Genomic DNA, 23,246 nt, shown 5'->3' with positions numbered 1-23,246 from the left:
TATTCGGGAATCGCGGGCTTTCCCTTGACAAATTCCCAAAATTTCCAGATTTTCCAGAATTCCAGGTTTTCCTGGACATTTTTCCCATTTAAAATGAATTGGCCATTTTTCAAACTTTCCCTATTTCCAAATTTTTCCAACGATTCAAACCATTCCACCTTCAACATATATCACTCATCCTGGACATTCAAATTATCATTTTTTTCAAGTTCACAAAAATTCCAGGAATTCCCTTTTTTTCAAACCCCTTTTTCACCCTTTTTTCTGGCGACTACTCCTCCCACATTTGTCAACCCATTTCAACCGTTCCACCGTCAAATCATTCCTCTTAATCAGGACAAAAAACTAAGTTGTTTTTTGAACTGAAAAAATTCCCGGTTTTCCCGAAATTCCAGGAATTTCTTAATACCATTTCTCAATTAAATTTGTTAGTACTGCAACATTTCTCGACCAATTTGAAAAATTCTAACACCAACCATTTCAACTCATTCAGAACATTCAAGTCTTTTAACATTTTTTTTTTTAAATTCCCGCTTTTCCCAAAATTCCAAAATTTCTATTGAAATTCCCAAATTTCTATTGAAATTCCCATTGTCTTTTTAACATTTTCCCCAAAATTCCCGCTTTTCCAGAAATTCCCAAATTTCTATTGAAATTGCCATTGAAAAGAATGGGAAAATTTTCAAAGTTCCACAACTCCCACATTTTTCATCCCATTCAAACCGTTTCAATTCCAAAATATTCAGCCTGTTCAAAGTTGTGTCCTCACTTTCAACAATTAAAAAAAATTCCCGGATTTCCAAGAATTCCCAGTTTCCTGAGACATTTTCCCCTTTCAAAATGAATTGTCCATTTTTTAAACTTTCCCTATTTCCACATTTTCCCAACGATTCAAACCATTCCACCTTCAACATATTTCACTCATCCTGGACATTCAAATTATCATTTTTTTCAAGTTAAAAAAAATTCCAGGAATTCCCGAAATTCCTGTTTTTTTCAAACCCCTTTTTCACCCTTTTTTCTGGCGACTACTCCTCCCACATTTTTCAACCCATTTAAACCGTTCTACCGTCAAATCATTCCCCTTAATCAGGATAAAAAACTAAGTTGTTCTTGAAATGGAAAAAATCCCGGTTTTCCCAAAATTCCAGGAATTCCTTGATACCATTTCTCAATTGAAAATGTTAGTACTTCCCCATTTCTCAACCGATTTGAAAAATTCCAACACCGACCATTTCAACCCATTCAGAACATTCAAGTCTTTTTAAAATTTTCCCCAAAATTCCCGCTTTTCCCGAAATTCCCAAATTTCTATTTAAATTCCCAGATTTCCATTGAAATTCCCAAATTTCTATTGAAATTCCCATTGTCTTTTTAACATTTTCCCAAAAATTCCCGCTTTTCCAGAAATTCCTATTGAAATTGCCATTGAAAAGAATGGGACATTTTTCAAAGATCCACAACTCCCACATTTTTCATCCCATTCAAACCGTTTCAATTCCAAAATATTCAGCCTGTTCAAAATTGTGTGCTCACCTTCAACAATGAAAAAAAATTCACGGATTTCCAAGAATTCCCAGTTTTCTGGGACATTTTCCCCTTTCAAAATGAATTGTCCATTTTTTAAACTTCCCCATTTCCACATTTTTCCAGCAATTCAAACCATTCCAACTTCAACAAATTTCAATCATCCTGGACATTAAAATTATTATTTTTTTCAAGTAAAATTTTTTTCCAGGAATTCCCAGAATTCCCGTTTTTTTAATACCCTTTTTCATCCTTTTTTCTGGCGACTACTCCTCCCACCTTTTTCAACCCATTTCGACCGTTCCACCGTCAAATAATTCCTCTTAATCAGGACAAAAAACAAAGTTGTTTTTTGAACTGGAAAAATTCCCAAATTTCTATTGAAATTGCCATTGAAAAGAATGGGACATTTTTCAAAGTTCCACAACTCCCACATTTTTCATCCCATTCAAACCGTTTCAATTCCAAAATATTCAGCTTGTTCAAAATTGTGTGCTCACCTTCAACAATTTAAAAAAAAAATCCTGGATTTCCAAGAATTGCATTAAAAAAAAAAAAAAATTCATCCTTTTTTCTGGCGACTACTCCCACATTTTTCAAACCATTTCAACCAGTCCACCGTCAAATAATTCCTCTTAATTAGGACAAAAAACAAAGTTGCTCTTTGAACTGGAAAAATTGCCGGTTTTCCCGAAATTCCAGGAATTCCTTAATACCATTTCTCAATTAAAATTGTTAGTACTTCAGCATTTCTCGACCAATTAAAAAAATTTCAACACCAACCACTTCAGCTTATTCAGAACATTCAAGTCTTTTAACATTTTCCAAAAAATTCCCGCCTTTCCCGAAATTCCCAAATTTCTATTCTATTCCATTTTTCACCCCATTCAAACCGTTTGAATTCCAAAATATTGTTCAAAATTGTGTGCTCACCTTCAACAATTTAAGAACATTCCCGGATTTCCAAGAATTCCCAGTTTTCTGGGACATTTTCCCTTTTCAAAATGAATAGTCCATTTTTTTCAACTTCCACAATACCCACATTTTTCAACCTATTCAACCCATTCCAACATCAACACATTCCATCTAACACTTTCCCAAGTTCCAAACCAAATTCCGTTTTTCCTGGAAATTCAAACTCTTCAACATTCAAACCATTCCAACATTCAAACTATTCTTACATTCATACTACATTCTGTCAGCATTTCAGTTCAACTTCAGCATTGGAGCATTCACACGCAATTCCTTCAAGAATTGCCTCTTCTAGTTCTTCTTCTTCTTCTCCAGACTTTGGCGCGCTCTACCTTCTACATTTTTCACCCGATTCAAACCGTTCCAACTTCAAACTGGTCAGCCAATTCGGGAATTGCGGGCTTTCTCTTGACAAATTCCCCAAATACCCAGATTTCCCAGAATTCTGGGTTTTCCCAGACATTTTTCCCATTCAAAATGATATGGCCATTTTTAAAATTTTCACCATTTCCACATTTTCCCAAGGATTCAAACCATTCCACCTTCAACATATTTTACTCATCCTGGACATTCAAGCTATTATTTTTTCAAGCTCCAAAAAATTCCAGGAATTCCCAGAATTCCCCTTTTTTCAAACCCTTTTTTTTTTTACAATTTTTTCTGTCGACTACTTCTCCCACATTTTTCAACCCATTTCAACTGTTCCACCGTCAAATAATTCCTCTTAATCAGGACAAAAAACAAAGTTGTTTTTGAACTGGAAAAATTCCCGGTTTTCCCAAAATGCCAGGAATTCCTTAATACCATTTCTCAATTAAAAATGTTAGTACTTCACCATTTCTCGACCGATTTGAAAAATTCTAACACCAACCATTTCAACTCATTCAGACCATTCAAGTTTTTTTTACCATTTTCAAAAAAATTCCTGCTTTTTTCGAAATTCCCAATTTTTTTTTGTAAATTCCCATTGAAATCAATGGGACATTCTTCAAAGTTCCACAAGTGCCACATTTTTCATCCCATTCAAACCGTTTGAATTCCAAAATATTCAGCCTGTTTGGAAATTGTGTGCTCTACTTCAACAATTCTAAAAGAATTCTAGGATTTCCCATAATTCCTTTTTTTAAATTTAATTTTCCCCATTCAAAATGAATTGTCCAGTTTTCAAACTTCCACAATTCCCACACTCTTCAACCCATTCAAACCATTCCAACATCAACACATTCAACTCATCCTAGACATTCAAACTACCATTTTTCCACATTAAACAAATTCCCAGGAATTCCTGTTTTTTTTTCCTAACCCTATTTCCAACATTTTTCGTTTGACTACTCCTTTTACGTTTTTCATTCCATTTCAACTATTCCACCATCAAAAATTGTTTCTTAGTCAGGACAAAAAAACAAGTTGATTTAGGAACTAGAAACATTCCCGGTTTTACCGAAAATCCAGGAATTCCATCATACCATTTCTCAAATAAAAACTGTTACTACTTCACCATTTCTTGACCAAATTAAACAATTCCAACACCAGGACATTCATGCTCCTAATCATTTTCCAAAAAATCCCGCTTTTCCCAAAATTCCAAGAAGTTCCCATTGAAATGAATGGGAAATTTTTCCAAGTTGCAAAATCTCCACATTTTTCAACCTATTCAAACCAATCCAACATCAACACATTCCACTCATCCTGGACTTTCAAACTAACACCTTCCCCAACTTTCAAACCAAATTCCGGTTTCCTTGGAAATTCAAACTCTTTAACATTCCAACCATTCCAATGTTCAAACCATTTCAGTGTTTAAACCAGGGGTGTCCAAAATGTTTCCACTGAGGGCCGCACACGGAAAAATTAAAGCATTAAAGCAAATTAAAGCAAACAAAATATATGCATTTATTATTTATTTTACCTTTAGGGGTCCCGGGGACCATAAAGGGTCTCAGTCATTAAAATGTTAAAAATAAGTCAGATTATTATTTTTTTTAAATTATTTAATGCTTACAGTAAATCTCTATATCAACTTCAAGTTGATATAAAGTAATACAAATAAATAAAAATGTTTTATGGCTTTTCTGTCAAAAACAACTTAGTTTTTTTAATAGTAAAACTGAAATATGCAGTATTTAGTCATTAGAGCCCTAAAAGATCAATAATGCAGGACACCATTGATTTTAATTATTTCATATTTTTGAGTATCCATCCATCAATCCATTTTCTACCGCTTATTCCCTTTGGGGTAGCGGGGGCGCTGGAGCCTATCTCAGCTACAATCGGGCGGAAGGCGGGGTACACCCTGGACAAGTCGCCACCTCATCGCAGGGCCAACACAGATAGACAGACAACATTCACACTCACATTCACACACTAGGGCCAATTTAGTGTTGCCAATCAACCTATCCCCAGGTGCATGTCTTTGAGTAATCACAGTGAAAAGATAAATAAAAAATCACTAAATATATTTGGGATCCAAAAGGTGCCCCACTCATAAAGTGATACATTTTTATTAGTTTTTTCTTTTACTTTCAACACTTAAGTTACAAGATCAACTTCAGATATATCTGTCGATTTTATGCTGGAACTATTATTTTGTTTGTTTTATGCGCTTTTGTCAAAGAAAACTTTGATGTTTTTATATGGCTAGTCGACAATATATGCAATATTTACCACATAAAACATTTTAAGGTGAAATATTTGAAGTAATTGGAGCCCTGAAAATAATTCATTATAACATGGATTATTTTGTCATTATTTTTTTTTTTGAGCAATGGCAAAAGAAGAAAAATGAAGAAAGACAAAAGAAAAAAAAAACAGCCTGCATGGCAGCTTTTGTGTCAACATTGCAACTTTTTCTCGTTAGATTTCGCCTCATTCCACTTTTTTTTAATGTTCTTTTTCATTTTTACAATAGTATTTCCAGAATGTGTGGCGGGCCGGTAAACAATTAGCTGCGGGCCGCAAATGGCCCCCGGGCCGCACTTTGGACACCGCTGATGTAAACGATTTCAACATTCAAACCATTTCTACATTCATCCTACATTCCATTAGCATTTCAGTTCAGCGTCAGCTTTTCAACAATCAAACAATTTCAACATTCAAACCATTCCGACGTTCAAACTATTCTTACATTCATACTACATTCTGTCAGCATTTCAGTTCAACTTCAGCATCGAAACATTCACACGCAATTCCTTCAGGAATTGCCTCATTTAGTTATATGTCTTCCGACACGCCATTTATTTTAACCTTCTCTATTTAATAATAAAATGTAATACCCAGCCTTTTCTGTAATTGCGTACTATCAACCAGAACAGGTTAAAAAAAAATACTGTAGCGATGGTAATATTGTGTAGTGACACATTGTTGTAATAGTACTACTAAGTTACAGTACGTCACCACACTTTTACTCTCATGTGGTGGCAACACACGACAAACGACTTCAAAATAAACTCTTCCTATCACTTCAGCCAGTAAAGGTATAATCTATTATTTGTCGGCGTGTCCTTCAAGCTCCACAGAGATTTTTTTTTCACACCCAAAAACTGTTGGAAAAATCGTCGCCAGACCCTCGCTTCTCTCCAAGCGCCTTTTGTTCAGAGGTGTGCACAGTGCGGTGTCGGAAATTAATTGCACTTTCATTGCTCAGCCGGATGAAAGACGAGGGGAAATGCTCAGGTGCGATATATATATATATATATATAAAGGACTGTCCTTCAAATTGCATGTGCGTGCGGCGTCTCAGCGTGGCTTTTATGTTGCGCTGATAATTACAGGTACTCTTGCCTCTATTCAGGGAAAAAAAAACCATCTGCTAATCCATGGCAGTGCATTGTGCGCGGACTAAAAATACGTTTATTATGACTGGTTTGCACCTCCGCATTGAGAAATGGCTTTGGAAGAACGTGAGTCACGCACTAGAAGTGCCTCTTTTCAATGTATTTCATGTTCGGTTTTTTTTTATGGATTGAAACTTTTATTAGTAGATTGCACAGTGAAGTGCATATTCTGTACAATTGACCACTAAATGGTAACACCCGAATAAGTTTTTCAACTTGTTTAAGTCGGGGTCCAAGTAAATCAATTCATGGTACTATGAATGTCCGATAATGGCTTTTTTGCCGATATCCGATATTCCGATATTGTCCAACTCTTAATTACCGATACCGATATAAACCAATACCGATATATACAGTCGTGGAATTAACACATTATTATGCCTAATTTGGACAACCAGGTATGGTGAAGATAAGGTCCTTTTTAAAAAGTTTTATAAAATTAAATAAGATAAATAAATTTAAAATCATTTTCTTGAATAAAAAAGAAAGTAAAACAATATAAAAACAGTTAACATAGAAACTAGTAATTAATGAAAATGAGTAAAATTAACTGTTAAAGGTTAGTACTATTAGTGGACCAGCAGCATGCACAATCATGTGTGCTTACGGACTGTATCCCTTGCAGACTGTATTGATATATATTGATATATAATGTAGGAAGCAGAATATTAATAACAGAAAGAAACAGGCCGATATTATCGGCCGATATATGCGTTAAAATGTAATATCGGAAATTATCGGTATCGTTTTTTAAATTTTTTTTTTATTAAATCAACATAAAAAACACAAGATACTCTTACAATTAGTGCACCAACCCAAAAAACCTCCCTCCCCCATTTACACTCATTCACACAAAAGTGTTGTTTCTTTCTGTTATTAATATTCTGGTTCCTACATTATATATCAATATATATCAATACAGTCTGCAAGGGATACAGTCCGTAAGCACACATGATTGTGCATGCTGCTGGTCCACTAATAGTACTAACCTTTAACAGTTAATTTTACTAATTTTCATTCATTACTAGTTTCTATGTAACTGTTTTTATATTGTTGTACTTTCTTTTTTATTCAAGAAAATGTTTTTAATTTATTTATCTTATTTTACTAATTTTTTTAAAAAGTACCTTATCTTCACCATACCTGGTTGTCCAAATTAGGCATAATAATGTGTTAATTCCACGACTGCATATATCGGTTGATATCGGTATCAGTAATTAAAGAGTTGGATAATATCGGAATATCGGATATCGGCAAAAAGCCATTATCGGACATCCCTACTTTTGTGTGAATGAGTGTGAATGGGGGAGGGAGGTTTTTTGGGATGGTGCACTAATTGTAAGTGTATCTTGTGTTTTTTTATGTTGATTTAATAAAAAAACAAACCAAAAAATAATTACGATATCGATAATAAAAAAAACGATACCGATAATTTCCGATATTACATTTTAAAGCATTTATCGGCCGATAATATCGACAGGCCGACATTATCGGACATCTCTACATGGTACAAATATATACTATCAGCATAATACAGTCACCACACAAGTTAATCATCAGAGTATATACATGGAATTATTTACATGATTTACAATCCGGGGGGGGGGGGTTCGGACGGGGGGATTAGGTTTGGTTGATATCAGCACTTCAGTCATCAACAATTGCATCATCAGAGAAATGGACATTGAGACAGTGTAGGTCTGACTTGGTAGGATATGTACAGCGAGCAGTGAACATAGTGAGTTCAGAAAGCATAAGAACGAGTGTATATACGTTTGATTATTTACATTTGATTATTTACAATCCGGGGAGGGGGGAGTGTGTTAGTCTAGGGTTGAAGGGTGGGGGGTTTTGACGTAGACGTGGTAACTTTGTCTATGGAATCCGCTTTCCTACGTGCACTCGCTGTAATGTCGTGACATGCAATACAAAAGCCGAGTTTAAAGTTCTGCCTTTACGACGATCATCATGCTTGTTTTGGGCTATTTGTGACCCCCGCCAGGCAGGCACAAGACATTAAAACAATGTTGAGAACTTGTTGAATTAGGTCCATGCGCTGAGCCACTCCAACATGACGTTGAAACAACATGCTTTTTGGCAACTTTTAATCAATGCTGGGTTCGTGCGTTGATTTGACCATTGAATTTAGGTCATTTCCCAACCAATATTATACAACACAAATACAATGTTGAAACAACATTCTTTTTGACGTTTATTCAATGTCAGGTTGTGACGTTGATTTGACCATTGAAATTAGGTCATTTACCAACCAACAACGCGGATCCAACGTTGGACAACAACGCAAACTTGCCAACCTTGAGACCTCCGAATTTGGGAGATGGGGGGCGGGGCAGGGTTTGGTGGTAGCGGGGGTGTATATTGTAGCGTCCCGGAAGAGTTAGTGCTGCATGGGGTTCTGGGTATTTGTTCTGTTGTGTTTATGTTGTGTTACGGTGCGGATGTTCTCCCGAAATGTGTTTGTCATTCTCGTTTGGTGTGGGTTCACAGTGTGGCGCATATTTGTAACAGTGTTAAAGTTCTTTATACGGCCACCCTCAGTGTGACCTGTATGGCTGTTGATCAAGTATGACCTGCATTCACTTATGTGTGTGTAAAAGCCACATTTGTTATGTATCTGGGCCGGCACGCTGTTTGTATGGAGGAAAAGCAGACGTGATGACAGCTTGTAGAGGACGCTAAAAGGATTTTCGGAAGGGGCACTGAAATTCGGGAGTCTCCCGGGAAAATCGGGAGGGCTGGCAAGTATGCATCAACTTTGTCTCAATTTACAAATACTACTACTTTGCAACGTTGATTCAATTTCAGTTTTAAAGGACATGTATGTATATGTTGTATTAGGGTTGTACGATATACCGGTATTAGTATAGTACCGCGATACTAATGAATCATATTCGGTACTATACTTCCTCTAAAAAGTACCGGTCACCCACCCTCCCGCCCTCCGTCATCGTCACGTCGTGACATTGCTGGTTTTACGAGCAGAGGAGCATGTTCGGCAGCGCACAATCACGGAGTACTTACAAGCAGACACAGTGTGTAGACAGAAAAGGGAGAACGGACGCATTTTGGCTAAAAAACTAACGATAAAGGTGAAGTTATAACACTGAAACGCCCTCAGGAAGAGGTGCTTTAAAACATGGCTAGCTAGCTAGCGGCTAAAGTCCATCCGCAGTCTGCAGTGTTTTAGCTACTTCTTAAATCGGTAATCTTCGCCTCCATGGCGACAAATAAAGTAAGTTTCTTACAAGTATCATCCCTGCAGGACGAGGAATAGCCAAACATGCTTCACTACACACCGTAGCTCACCCGCGGAAAAATGTAAACAAATTGGAGGATCTACACCTAACATCCACTGTAATGATACCAAGTACAGGAGCGTATCTAGTCGACACTACTATGATTACATCAATATTTTTTCGCATCACAACAACTTATTTTCTTTTTTTTAAAAGTTTATATTATGTTTATAAACTCCGAAAATATGTCCCTGGACATATGAGGACTTTGAATATGACCAATGTATGATCCTGTAACGACTTGGTATCGGATCGATACCCAAATTTGTGGTGTCATCCAAAACTAATGTAACGTATCAAACAACAGAAGAGTAAATGATTATTACATTTTAAGAGAAGTGTAGATGTTAAAACAGAAAATAAGCAGATATTAACAGTAAATGAACAATAGATTAATAATTCATTTTCTACCACTTGTCCTTAATAATGTTGACAAAATAATAGAATGGAAAATGACACAATATGTTACTGCATATGTCAGCAGCTAAATTAGGAGTCTTTGTTTGTTTATTTACTACTAAAAGACAAGTTGTCTTGTATGTTCACTATTTTATTTAAGGACAAACTTACAATAAGAAACATATGTTTAATGTACCGTAACATTTTTTGTTGAAATAAAGCCAATAATGCATTTTTTTGTGGTCCCCTTTATTTAGAAAAGTATCAAAGTACCGAAAAGTATTTTTTTACCGGTACCAAAATATTGGTATCGGGGCAACACTATGTTGTATCAATGTCTTGTGCCTGCGGGGGTTTCTGTTTGTCTGTCAGTTAGCAGATAAATAGATTAGAACTTTACTAATCCTTCGGGAAAATAGTTAGTTACTCAATAAATTTACTCAAAAACCTAAGGGCGGATTTTCATGAAACTTTCAGGAAATGTCCACAATGGGATAAGAAAAACTGATTAGATTTTAAGGATGAAACGATTTAAAATATAAATTTTATTTTGCGGTTATCATTGTCATCCCGATACTGTTGAATGTTCCCAAAAAGTGCTTATAAGGTAAGTGTATGGTCCGTGTACCTTCCGTTCATTCTATTTCCAAATTCTGAAACGCAAATCAAAAAACTAAATTAGGGCCGTTTTTCGATTTTTATTATATATGGCAGATTTGAAAACAAACAAAAAAGGGTTGATTTTCATTAAATTATTGCCATAAATTCGGATTTTGTGATGCTTTCCTTATATGGATATTTATTTTTCCAGATAAACACAAACATCAAATATATGTTCATCCAAAATGCAAAAATTCATGGTTATCTGTGTGATGACAAATTGAACCGCGTTTAGCATGTTTTAGCATAATGTTAGCATCTTTGTTCAGCAGGAGTCCTATTGTCGTTTAAAAAAATTTCATTAAATAGTTGTCCAACTTTTGTTTCAGAAATGAAAATACAAAAATGGCCCGAAATTTGTTTTTTGATTGCATTGAAGAATTGGAAATAAAATGAACGGAAGGTACACGGACCGTGTATGTTTTGGTTATTAGATAGGAATTAAAAAAAAAAAACAAAAAAACCCCAACTTTATTCATATTTGTATTTTATTTTGAAAGAAAAACTAAAATTGAAAAACAAAGCGTTCCTTCTTTTTCTGTGCCGAAGAGCAATAACCACATCTAAAAAAATGGTTAGATTTACATTTTACATTTCATATAACAAAAATGTTATGGTTAGTCAGCAGAATTGAAACGAATGACCAAAATTAGACCTTTTGTCATAATCCAAAAACTATTATACGCGATAAACTTCTTTTTACACTTGTATGACAGTTGCTATTTAAACACAAGCTCTCAGACTGGCATGTAAGAAAAAAAACAGTGTGGTGACGTATCCTGTGTTTGTATGTGAAAACATATACGGTATTTAGTTTTTCAATTGTATTTTTTGCGTTTAAAATAAAATTCTAATAAGCCTATAGTTTTTGGGCTTTTCAATTCTCTTTATGAAAAGACAATTTCATGACCAAAATATACGCAAGTTTTATTTAAATAAATAAACACATTTATTTATTCATTTTATTTTATTTGTTTTAAAATGTGTTTAAATGAATAAATAAATGCATCTTATTTATATATTTATTTATTCTAAAATGTATTCTATTAAATATACTTTAAATTTTTTTTTAATTTAAGTGTTTTGATGTATTTTAAGCGCATTAAGACACAAAGAAAAAATTGTTTCGAATAGAATACAACTTTATTAATAGTTTTTGTATTTGACGTTTGGGGCCCGATATAAATCTCAGGGCCTGTGTTTACCCAATGGTAAGTTGGCTCCATGCACTGACCATCTATGCAGTGCTGTACGATATTACCACATATATCGTAATACGACATAAAACGATATAATTCTCTGGTGTTTATATCGTAATTTTACATCTGGGCTGCGGCTGATGCGACTTTGAGGTACTTGATAATGTGATAATGACACTAAGAAATGTAGATTATTTTCCGTAATGGGGATAATTATTATTGTTATACTGTGTATGGAGACACACACTGTAATTAGCTGCTAGCCACTTGTCAGCTGTGGGACAACAATAAATACAGCGTGTGTGATCGGCATGAAAGAGGAACACTTGAAAAGTTGAAAAGCCAGCATCTATGATGGTATGGGGGTGTACTAGTGCCCAAGGTATGGGTAACTTACACATTTGTGAAGGCACCATTAATGCTGAAAGGTACATACAGGTTTTGGAGCAACATATGTTGCCATCCAAGCAACGTTATCATGGACGCCCCTGCTTATTTCAGCAAGACAATGCCAAACCATGTGTTACAACAGCGTGACTTCATAGTAAAAGAGTGTGGGTACTAGACTGGCCTGCCTGTAGTCCAGACCTGTCTCCCATTGAAAATGTGTGGCGCTATACGAAGCCTAAAATACCACAACGGAGACCCCCGGACTGTTGAACAACTTAAGCTGTGCATCAAGCAAGAATGGGAAATAATTCCACCTCAAAAGCTTAAAAAATTGTGTTGTTAAAAGGAAAGGCCATGTAACACAGTGGTAAAAATGCCCCTGTGCCAACTTTTTTGCAATGTGTTGCTGTCATTAAATTCTAAGTTAATGATTTTTTGCAAAAAAGTTTTCCTAGTTCGAACATTAAATATCTTGTCTTTGCAGTCTATTCATTGTATTCTGTTTTTATTTACCATTTACACAACGTGCCAACTTCACTAGTTTTGGGTTTTGTATTACAACGTTTGTGATGGGCATTAAAAGGCATTCATGGGCAGTGACGATTACGTACTTTTCCCGATACTGATCGATCGACATCATAATTCTGGCCCTTTAGAATATCCTAAAGTCGCCAAATAATTAACATTGTCCACCTCCTAAGGACTTAATAATTTGTAATCAATTATCTAAATGTCGTTTTTGCGTTCCAAATGAGAAGAAAACGAATCTATGACCTTTGACCACAACCACAGTCGTCCTGGTGCAGGGAAGTGTCCCAATCCTAATTTTGTACGTCTTGTCCTTGTCGTTGCCAGGAAGACTCACGTTTTAACGTAGGGGTCGGAGAAGCCATTGGCGTCCATGGCGGCCAGGTGAGCGCAGCGAATGATGCCCACCACCAGGCAGGACTTCTGGGTGTTGTACTTGAGGGAAATCATGATGCGTCCTCGCTCCTCCAGCGACTTGTCCTCTGTCTTGTTAACCTGCGGTGGAGGATAAAAGCCACATTAATGAATTGCGCTTTTTTTTTTGTTTTGTTCAGCAAGCGCAGGTGTCGCTTCCCACACGCTCTTGTGCATTTTTTAATTAGCTGGCGCTGCATTCGGGAGGCAATCAAAGCTCATAAACATAAAAAGTCAGCCTAGACGCTGGCTTGACGAGGTATTTTTTTTAAATCAACCAAACACTGCTTGATGCCATCGGCGCATTAGTTAATAACTCCATTAGGCTTTTGCAATTACTACGGTACTTTATTAACCAGACAGGCACAAAGTCACCATCCCAACACTCTAAAGCGGAGGCGTCCCAACTTTTGAGAGCCGCACACTGAAAAATCAAGGCATGCGGGGGTCATTTTGATTTTTTTCATTTTCACAACCAATACAATATACGGATTTTTTTTAACCTTTAGTTTAGTCCCAGGGACTTGGAAGGGTCACAGTCATTAAAAAAAAAGAAGAATATATATAATATATAAATAACAAATAATAAATAATAAATAATAATACATAATACATAATACATAATACATAATACATAAATAAATAATGAATAAATAAATTCTAACAAGTGTTCAGTTCAGTTCAGTTTCACTTTATTTGGTACGTGCATACGATACAATGTAATGCATCACATATTTCCAGTTGTTTCATTACAGCACGTCCGAAAAGGAGTAGGAAGAAGGTGAGCTTAGTTCATCCTACCCCTTTTCATACCGTAGCAATTTTATCCCATTTCCTTGTTCTCTGTAACAGAACAGTGAACAAACAATAAATATTTTTACCAAATTAAGTAAACAAATATTAAATACATAAATAATAATAAATGCTTTAAAATGTAATATCGGAAATTATCAGTATGTTTTTTTTTATTATCGATATAGTTTTTTTTAAATCAAATCAACATAAAAAACACAAGATACACTTACAATTAGTACACTAACCCAAAAAACCTCCCTCCCCCATTCACACTCATTCACACGAAATGGTTGTTTCTTTCTGTTATTAATATTCTGGTTCCTACATTATATATCAATATATATCAATACAGTCTGAAAGGGATACAGTCCGTAAGCACACATGATTGTGCGTGCTGCTGGTCCACTAATAGTACTAACCTTTAACAGTTAATTTTAGTCATTTTCATTAATTACTGGTTTCTATGTAACTGTTTTTATATTGTTTTACTTTCTTTTTTATTCAAGATTTTTTTATTTTTTTATTTATCTTATTTTATTTGATTAATTTGAGAAAAAAAAAGGACCTTATCTTCACCATACCTGGTTGTCCAAATTAGGCATAATAATGTGTTAATTCCACGACTGTAAATATCAGTATCGGTTGATATCAGTATTGGTTGATATCGGTATCAGTAATTAAGAGTTGGACAATATCGAAATATCGGACATCGGCAAAAAGCCATTATCGGACATCCCTAATAAATAATCTTTATCTAAAAAAAAAAAAATTTTTGTTTCTGTTTTGCTATACGTTATGCCGTTTTTGTCAAAACCCTGTTTTTCATGGCAAAAACACAAAATATGCAATATTTTCCACACAAAAATGATGTGAATTAATTGGAGCCTTAAATAGGCCAATAATTGATAACACCACTGATTTTAATTCAGTATTATTTTTGAGCAATATCTATATATATTTTTAAAAGTCCCACTAAACTTTTTGGGGGTGCAGTCATGAAAGTGTTAAAAATTAGTCATACAATTTTTTTTTTTACTTTCAACGCTTATGTCTCACCTAGATCAATTTCAGGGGCCGTACTTATCAAGCTTCTTAGAGTGCCATTTTACACTTAAGTCCTGAGAATTTGCGAAATTTAGTCCTACTCTCAAACTTAAGAATAAAAGCTTTTTATCAACGTTCTTAAGTCTAAGAATCACTCCTACTCTCCACGATATTTAAGAGACCTTCAGAGGTGTCTTTAGTGGTTAGGAGTTGCCAGCAGGGGATGGCACTGAGGCGAGAGAGACGTGCGCGAACGTTCAGGGAACGGAACAATGTTTTTTGTTTTTTTGATGACGAGCAGCTGATCAAACGGTATCGTTTAGACAGAGCGGATATTATTGTTGTCACAGATTTAATACTTTTCGATTCCTTGTTGATTTCTGCATGTGTCTGCAGTGGGCTAGTATATATAGAGCCACTCACACCAGTTTCAAATTAGTTGCCTAATTAATGAATTGGAAAGAAAATGTTATGACTGTAGCGTATGTGTGTGGCCGTGAGGTGAGTGACGTTAGTGAGTGTGTGGGCGATAGAAGAGAGGGAGCGGTAGCGTGAGTGCCGGCGGGGACTAGTTTGTTTTGTATTATTTTGTAGTTTATTGTCAAAATATACACTCCCATTGTCCACTTAAATATTTCTTTATTCTTAGACAACGGATTCCCTTCCGTGATTGGTCATTTCTATGGACACAGAAATGACGTCACCTAAAATTCCGTTTACGGCACATAGTAATGTCGTAATTCAGCTCTGAGTGTGACACTTAAGATTCAGTCCTACACTTCGCTGAAAGTGTGAGTAAGACGCTTGATAACTAACTTTTAAGTGCAGCTTTCAGCGAAGAATTTATTTACTCTTAAGTCAACTCTTAGCAGACTTCTTAGGAGTAATTCTAAGAAGCTTGATAAGTACGGCCCCAGATCTATAAGGTCCATTTTAATTTTTTTAAAATAGTTTTTACATGTTTTTTTGTTTGTTTTAGGCCCTATTTGTCAAATAAAACTTTGTTTTGTATATGGCAAACACACAAAATATGCAATATTTCCCCCCCAAACAATATTTCAAAATGTCATTTTTAAAGTCAAGTATTTGCATTCTTGAATTGATTCATAATTTCACAGTCTTAAAAATAATAAAGTTCCACTAAAATTCTTAGGGATCCAAAAGGGTCCCACTCGTAGAAGTGTTAAAAATAAGTCATACATTTTATTTTTTAACTTTCTATTCGTCCATTGCAAGTTTTTGCTATTTTTTCATGTTTTTTTTGGTTTGTTTTATGCTCTTATTGTCAAAGAAATCTTTGTTTTTTATATGGCAAAAACACAAAATATGCAATATTTTACCCCCAAAAATGATGTGAATTAATTGGAGCCTTAAATAAGTCAACAATTCATAACACCACTGATTTTATTTCAGCATTATTTTTGAGCAATATCTATATATATTTTTAAAAGTCCCACTAAACTTTTTGGAGGTCCAAAATGACCCCACTCATAAAAGTGTTAAAAATAAGTCATACCATTTTTATTTATTTTTTACTTTCAACGCTTGTCTCGTCTAGATCAACTTCAAATCTATAAAGCCCATTTGAACTTTTTAATAGTTTTACATGTTTTTTTTTTGTTTTAGGCCCTTTTTGTCAAAGAAAACTTAGTTTTTTATATGGCAAACACACAAAATATGCAATATTTCCTCCCAAACAATATTTCAAAATTGATTTTTTTAAAGTGAAGTATTTGCAACCTTAAACAGGTCAATAATTGATAACATTAAAATGGATTCATAATTAGACAGTTTAAAAAATAATAAAGTCCCACTAAAATTCTTAGGGATCCAAAAGGGTCCCACTCATAGAAGTGTTAAAACTAAGTCATACAATTTATTTTTTAAACTTTCAACACTTAACTCTCTAGATCAATTTCAGGTCTATCCGTCCATTTCAAGTTTTTACTAGTTTTTCATTTTTTTTGTGTTTGTTTTATGCCCTTATTGTCAAAGACAACTTTATTTTTTTTCTGGCAAAAACACAAAATATGCAATATTTTACCCCCAAAATTATGTGAATTAATTGGAGCCTTAAATAGGTCAACAGTTCATAACACCACTGATTTTAATTCAGCATTATTTTTGAGCAATATCTATATATATTTTTAAAAGTCCCACTAAACTTTTTGGGGGTCCAAAATTACCCCACTCATAAAAGTGTTAAAAATAAGTCATACCATTTTTTAATTTTTTTTTGTTACTTTCAACGCTTATGTCTCGTCTAGATCAACTTCAGATCTATAAGGTCCATTTGAACTTTTTAATAGTTTTACATGTTTTTGTTTTGTTTTAGGCTCTTTTTGTCAAAGAAAACTTAGTTTTTTATATGGCAAACACACAAAATATGCAATATTTTCCCCCAAACAATATTTCAAAGTGGAATTTTTAAAGTGACGTATTTGCAGCCTTAAACAGGTCAATAATTAATAACATTGATATTGGTTCATAATTTGACAGTTTAAAAAATAATAAAGTATTTGAATTGATCAATTTGCCTGAAATGAGTAAATATATTTTTATTTAAACTATAAATTTTTTTTGACCGACTTGAACTATTTCATACTGTAAAAAGAGGGAATAAACTCAATATATAATATAATACAATTGATGAGCATCCTTAACTCAGGAGCACAATACAGTAAATAAAACACTTTAACCTACACAACAAAAATGTATAAAACATTTGGTGCCAATTATGTTTTTTTCATCAAAATGAGGAAATTGTCACATTTGCGAGGCCGCTTGTTTGCGGTAGTTGTCGCAAAAAAAATAGCACACATGCATCTTGCAGGTAAAAGAGTATTTCAATTGACAAGTACAAACCCCGTTTCCATATCAGTTGGGAAATTGTGTTAGAAGTAAATATAAACGGAATACAATGATTTGCAAATAATTTTCAACCCATATTCAGTTGAATATGCTACAAAGACAACATATTTGATGTTCAAACTGATAAACATTTTTTTTTTGGCCAATTATCATTAACTTTAGAATTTGATGCCAGCAACACGTGACAAAGAAGTTGGGAAAGGTGGCAATAAATACTGATAAAGTTGAGGAATGCTCATCAAACACTTATTTGGAACATCCCACAGGTGAACAGGCAAATTGGGAACAGGTGGGTGCCATGATTGGGTATAAAAGTAGATTCCATGAAATGCTCAGTCATTCACAAACAAGGATGGGGCGAGGGTCACCACTTTGTCAACAAATGCGTGAGCAAATTGTAGAACAGTTTAAGAAAAACCTTTCTCAACCAGCTATTGCAAGGAATTTAGGGATTTCACCATCTACGGTCCGTAATATCATCAAAGGGTTCAGAGAATCTGGAGAAATCACTGCACGTAAGCAGCTAAGCCCGTGACCTTCCATCCCTCAGGCTGTACTGCATCAACAAGCAACATCAGTGTGTAAAGGATATCACCACATGGGCTCAGGAACACTTCAGAAACCCACTGTCAGTAACTACAGTTGGTCGCTACATCTGTAAGTGCAAGTTAAAACTCTCCTATGCAAGGCGAAAACCGTTTATCAACAACACCCAGAAACGCTGTCGGCTTCGCTGGGCCTGAGCTCATCTAAGATGGACTGATACAAAGTGGAAAAGTGTTCTGTGGTCTGACGAGTCCACATTTCAAATTGTTTTTGGAAACTGTGGACGTCGTGTCCTCCGGACCAAAGAGGAAAAGAACCATCCAGATTGTTATAGGCGCAAAGTTGAAAAGCAGACCTGTCTCCCATTGAAAATGTGTGGCGCATTATGAAGCCTAAAACACCACAACGGAGACCCCCGGAATGTTGAACAACTTAAGCTGTACATCAAGCAAGAATGGGAAAGAATTCCACCTGAGAAGCTTCAAAAATGTGTCTCCTCAGTTCCCAAACGTTTACTGAGTGTTGTTAAAAGGAAAGGCCATGTAACACAGTGGTGAACATGCCCTTTCCCAACTACTTTGGCACGTGTTGCAGCCATGAAATTGTAAGTTAATTATTTGCAAAAAAAAAACAAGTTTATGAGTTTGAACATCAAATATCTTGTCTTTGTAGTGCATTCAATGAATATGGGTTGAGAAGGATTTGCAAATCATTGTATTCCGTTTATATTTACATCTAACAATTTCCCAACTCATATGGAAACGGGGTTTGTAGTTAAACGCCACACAAAACACTGGCGCGTCTAGGAGCGCATAACAGACTACGGCCAAACTCAAAACTCGGTAACACTAGAACAATTTCCCTTGTGGATCAATAAAGTTTGTCTAACTCTAAGTGTAAAACTTACGGTGAGGCGTGAAATGAACAAAGAGCATACCGCAGCAGTCAATTATCGAGCGCCAACTAAAGCGCGAGGCTGGCTAAAGAAGGCTGCTTGAGTATTGACTCAAATCAGGAGGACCCAACAGCGCTCTGAGGCAGGGGTCATGTTACTTCAGGAAGTGCAAACCATAAAAGGAAAATAAACCAAAATAAGAGCGCTAGACCACAACTAAAGCATAACACACAGGAAAATGCCAACAAACTGAAAATAAAGCATGGCCAAAGTTAGTTAGGATAAAAGGCTGCAATTAGCATGTTTTAGTGCACACCTTTTCAAAGTGGGGTTTGAAGCACGATACTGATAAAGCTTGTTCCCGAGGGCCCGGCCCACTATTCAAGAAGAACTGGGCCGAGTCATACCAAAGACTATAAAAATGGGACCCATTACCTCCCTGCTTGGCACTCAGCATCAACGGTTGGAATTGGGGGTTAAATCACCAAAAATGATTCCCCAGCGTGGCCACCGCTGCTGCTCACTGCTCCCCTCACCTCCCCAGGGGGTGGAACAAGGGGATGGATCAAATGCAGGGAATAATTTCACCACACATCTTGTGTGTGTGACAATCATTGGTACTTTAACTTCAACTTATATTGCAGTCCACACGTATCTCTTATGTGTGACTGCCATCTACTGGTCACCCTTATCATTTCGCCGTATACCAAATAAAATAGCTTCGAGGTCGGTAAGCACAACCAAGGCCCACTGTCGAGTTTTGAGAAAATGAAAGGATTTAAAGTGCGCCTCATAGTCCCAAAAATACGGTATTTAAAAAAAGGTAAACCAGGGGTGTCCAAAGTGCGGCCCGGGGGCCATTTGCGGCCCGCAGGTCATTTTTTAACAGCCCCACGGCACATTTTAAAAATACCAAAATTAAAAACATAAAAAATTGTATAAAAGAGCAAACAGGTGAAATGTAACAAGAAAATGTTGCAATGTTTACTCTAATAACACAAAGCTGCCATGCAGGCTGTTTCTTTCTTTAAAAAATAATAATGAATCAAAATCAATGTCATTATGAATTATTGACCTATTCAAGGCTCCAATTACGTCACATTAAATATTCCACTTTGAGATATTTTTTGGGGACAATGTTGCATATTTTGTGTTTGCCATATAAAAAACTGAGCTGTTTTTTTTTTAAAGAAGGGCCTCAAACGAACAAACAAAAAACATAAACAACAATAACATTTATAATTGGCGGATAAATCTGAAGTGGAGATTATTGTGATTATTGTGTTTAAAGTAAACAGTAAAAACAATTTATAATTTATTTTTTAACACTTTAATGAGTAGGATAATGTTAGTGTGATTTGTTTTTAAGTGTCATTGCTCAAAAAATAATAATGAATTAAAATCAATGGTGTTATGAGTTATTGACCTTTTTTTTAGGCTCCAATTGTTATATAATGTCAAATATTCCACTTAAAAATTTTATTGGGTGAAAATATTGCATATTTTGTGTTTTTTCCATAAAAAAACCTGGGTTTTCTTTGACAAAAAGAGCATACAGCTTAAATCTTTAAAAACGTTATATTGACAGATAGACCTAATGTTTATCTAGAGATTTAAAACTTGAATAATAATAAAAATAATAATACTGAATAATGACAAATTTTTTATATTTTTTTGACCAAAACCCTGTGGGGATCAAGCTTGAGTGGAGGCCTAAATGTATATTTTTTTATACATATATTGTATTCCATCCATCCATTTTCTACCGCTTATTCCCTTTGGGGGTCACGGGGGCGCTGGAGCCTATCTCAGCTACAATCGGGCGGAAGGCGGGGTACACCCTGGACAAGCCGCCACCTCATCGCGGGGCCAAACATATATTGTATTGGTTTTTTAAATAAAAAATATCAAAATGGCCCCTGCTTGCTTTGATTTTTCAGTGTGCGGCCCTCAGTGGAAAAAGTTTGGACACCCCTGAGGTAAACGGTGGAGGTAGAGTGGCCAAAACATTAGCTTCATATTCAACACACTCTCATCATATAAGTATAATTGCCTTTTTACTTTGCTATGTCACTATACACACACACACACACACACACACACACACACACACACACACACACACACACACACACACACACACACACACACACACACACACACACACGCACACACACTTAACACCCTCCGGTTGAAAATTGCACACTTGACTCAGACTGTAGGACTTTTTTTTAACACAAATCCCGCCAGAGGCCACTTAAAAACTATCTGAGCTTGCAGTGCTTTAAAAAACACACACACCCAATTTACCAGCAAGTGGCGTGTAGTTGCTGATTGTGTGAATAAGCACCAGGCTCTACCTCCACAAGACTTTTCAATCAAATACTGGGTATAGGAGGGGGAAAAAAAAAACTGCCCTATCAGCGTCAGAAAACGCAGACGGGCTGAAAAAACTTCAAGCTTATCAGAAGCTATTTGGAATTGCACACAGCTGAGGAAATATGGACGTTGGGGAAAAAAAAAACATTTAATTTGAGCCATTTCGTACTTTTTATTTTCCTCGTTTATTTGGCCTCTCATGACTCTGTTTGCAAATGACTTCAAAAGCGGCTGTTTAAGTCACCCACCGCTAATGTCGATTAGAAGCCGCCCACCAAGCGGTTTACTCAGCTGCTACGTTATGCTCGAACTACCCATTTGCTCCCTAAGGATTTAGGAATAGAAATAAAGGTGACAAATGTGAAAATGTACTGAAAAGTTTAATTAATTGTATTACTTGAGTACAAGACAACGTTGTCTTCAACATCGAAGAACCTTTCACTTCAGTCCGGCTCCATCCCCAGCTTTTAGAAACATGGCCTAATCTTGATCCGGTGGAGCCTATAAATTACCGGCCCATATCAAAACTTCCTTTTATGTCAAATATCAAGGAAAAAGTGGTCGCTAAGCAGCTTACCTCATCTTTGGAACAGCGGGATTTTTCTGATAAATATCATAAAAATGGCTTGAGGTCAATCCACTCCACGGAAACTGCTCTTTTGAAAGTTTACAGTCACTATGTTTCCATGCACTAAATAAGTCTGACTTCTCAAATATTTAGTTTTTTTGTGTTTTCTATTTTTTTTTTAACCTAGTTATGAAGTCCAAGTGCCCATGCATACTCTCTAATGAGACCATTGGTCATACGGCGTGTACTTCCCGTACACTATGTATGCATATATATGTATATATATATATATATGTGTGTGTGTGTATATATATATATATATATATATATATATATATATATATATATATATATATATATATATATATATATATATATATATATATATATATATATATATATATGTATATGTGTGTGTGTGTATATGTATATATGTATACTGTATGTATATGTATATGCATATGTATATATATGTATATGTGTGTGTGTGTGTGTGTGTGTATATGTATATATGTATACTGTATGTATATGTATATGCATATGTATATATATATATATATATATACATGTGTGTGTGTGTATGTATATATATATACATGCACATATATATATATATACACATACATATGTATATGTATATGTAAGTATATATATGTATGTATACATGTATATGTATGTATATATGTACATATATGTATATATGTACATATATATGTATGTATATATATATGTATGTATATACATGTATATGTATATGTATGTATATACATGTATATGTATGTATATATGTACATATATATGTATGTACCGTAATTTCCGGACTATAAGCCGCACCTGACTATAAGCCGCACCAGCTAAATTTAGGGGAAAATACAGATTGCTCCATATATAAGCCGCACCCGACTATAA

At 35.2% G+C, this 23,246-nt stretch overlaps 1 protein-coding gene across 1 annotated transcript in view; it reads right to left on the bottom strand.

Annotated features, from left to right (window-relative positions):
* doc2b (double C2-like domains, beta) overlaps positions 1-23,246 on the bottom strand; it is a 302,553-nt gene that overhangs the window by 21,197 nt on the left and 258,110 nt on the right. Inside the window, 1 exon segment of the mRNA XM_062048951.1 lies at positions 13,163-13,320. Within this exon segment, the coding sequence (XP_061904935.1) occupies positions 13,163-13,320 (158 nt within the window).

This window comes from Entelurus aequoreus, linkage group LG05 (genome assembly GCF_033978785.1).
Source record: "Entelurus aequoreus isolate RoL-2023_Sb linkage group LG05, RoL_Eaeq_v1.1, whole genome shotgun sequence".
In the NCBI taxonomy this organism is placed as follows: domain Eukaryota; kingdom Metazoa; phylum Chordata; class Actinopteri; order Syngnathiformes; family Syngnathidae; genus Entelurus; species Entelurus aequoreus.
This window is presented reverse-complemented; position numbering and strand designations above follow the sequence as displayed.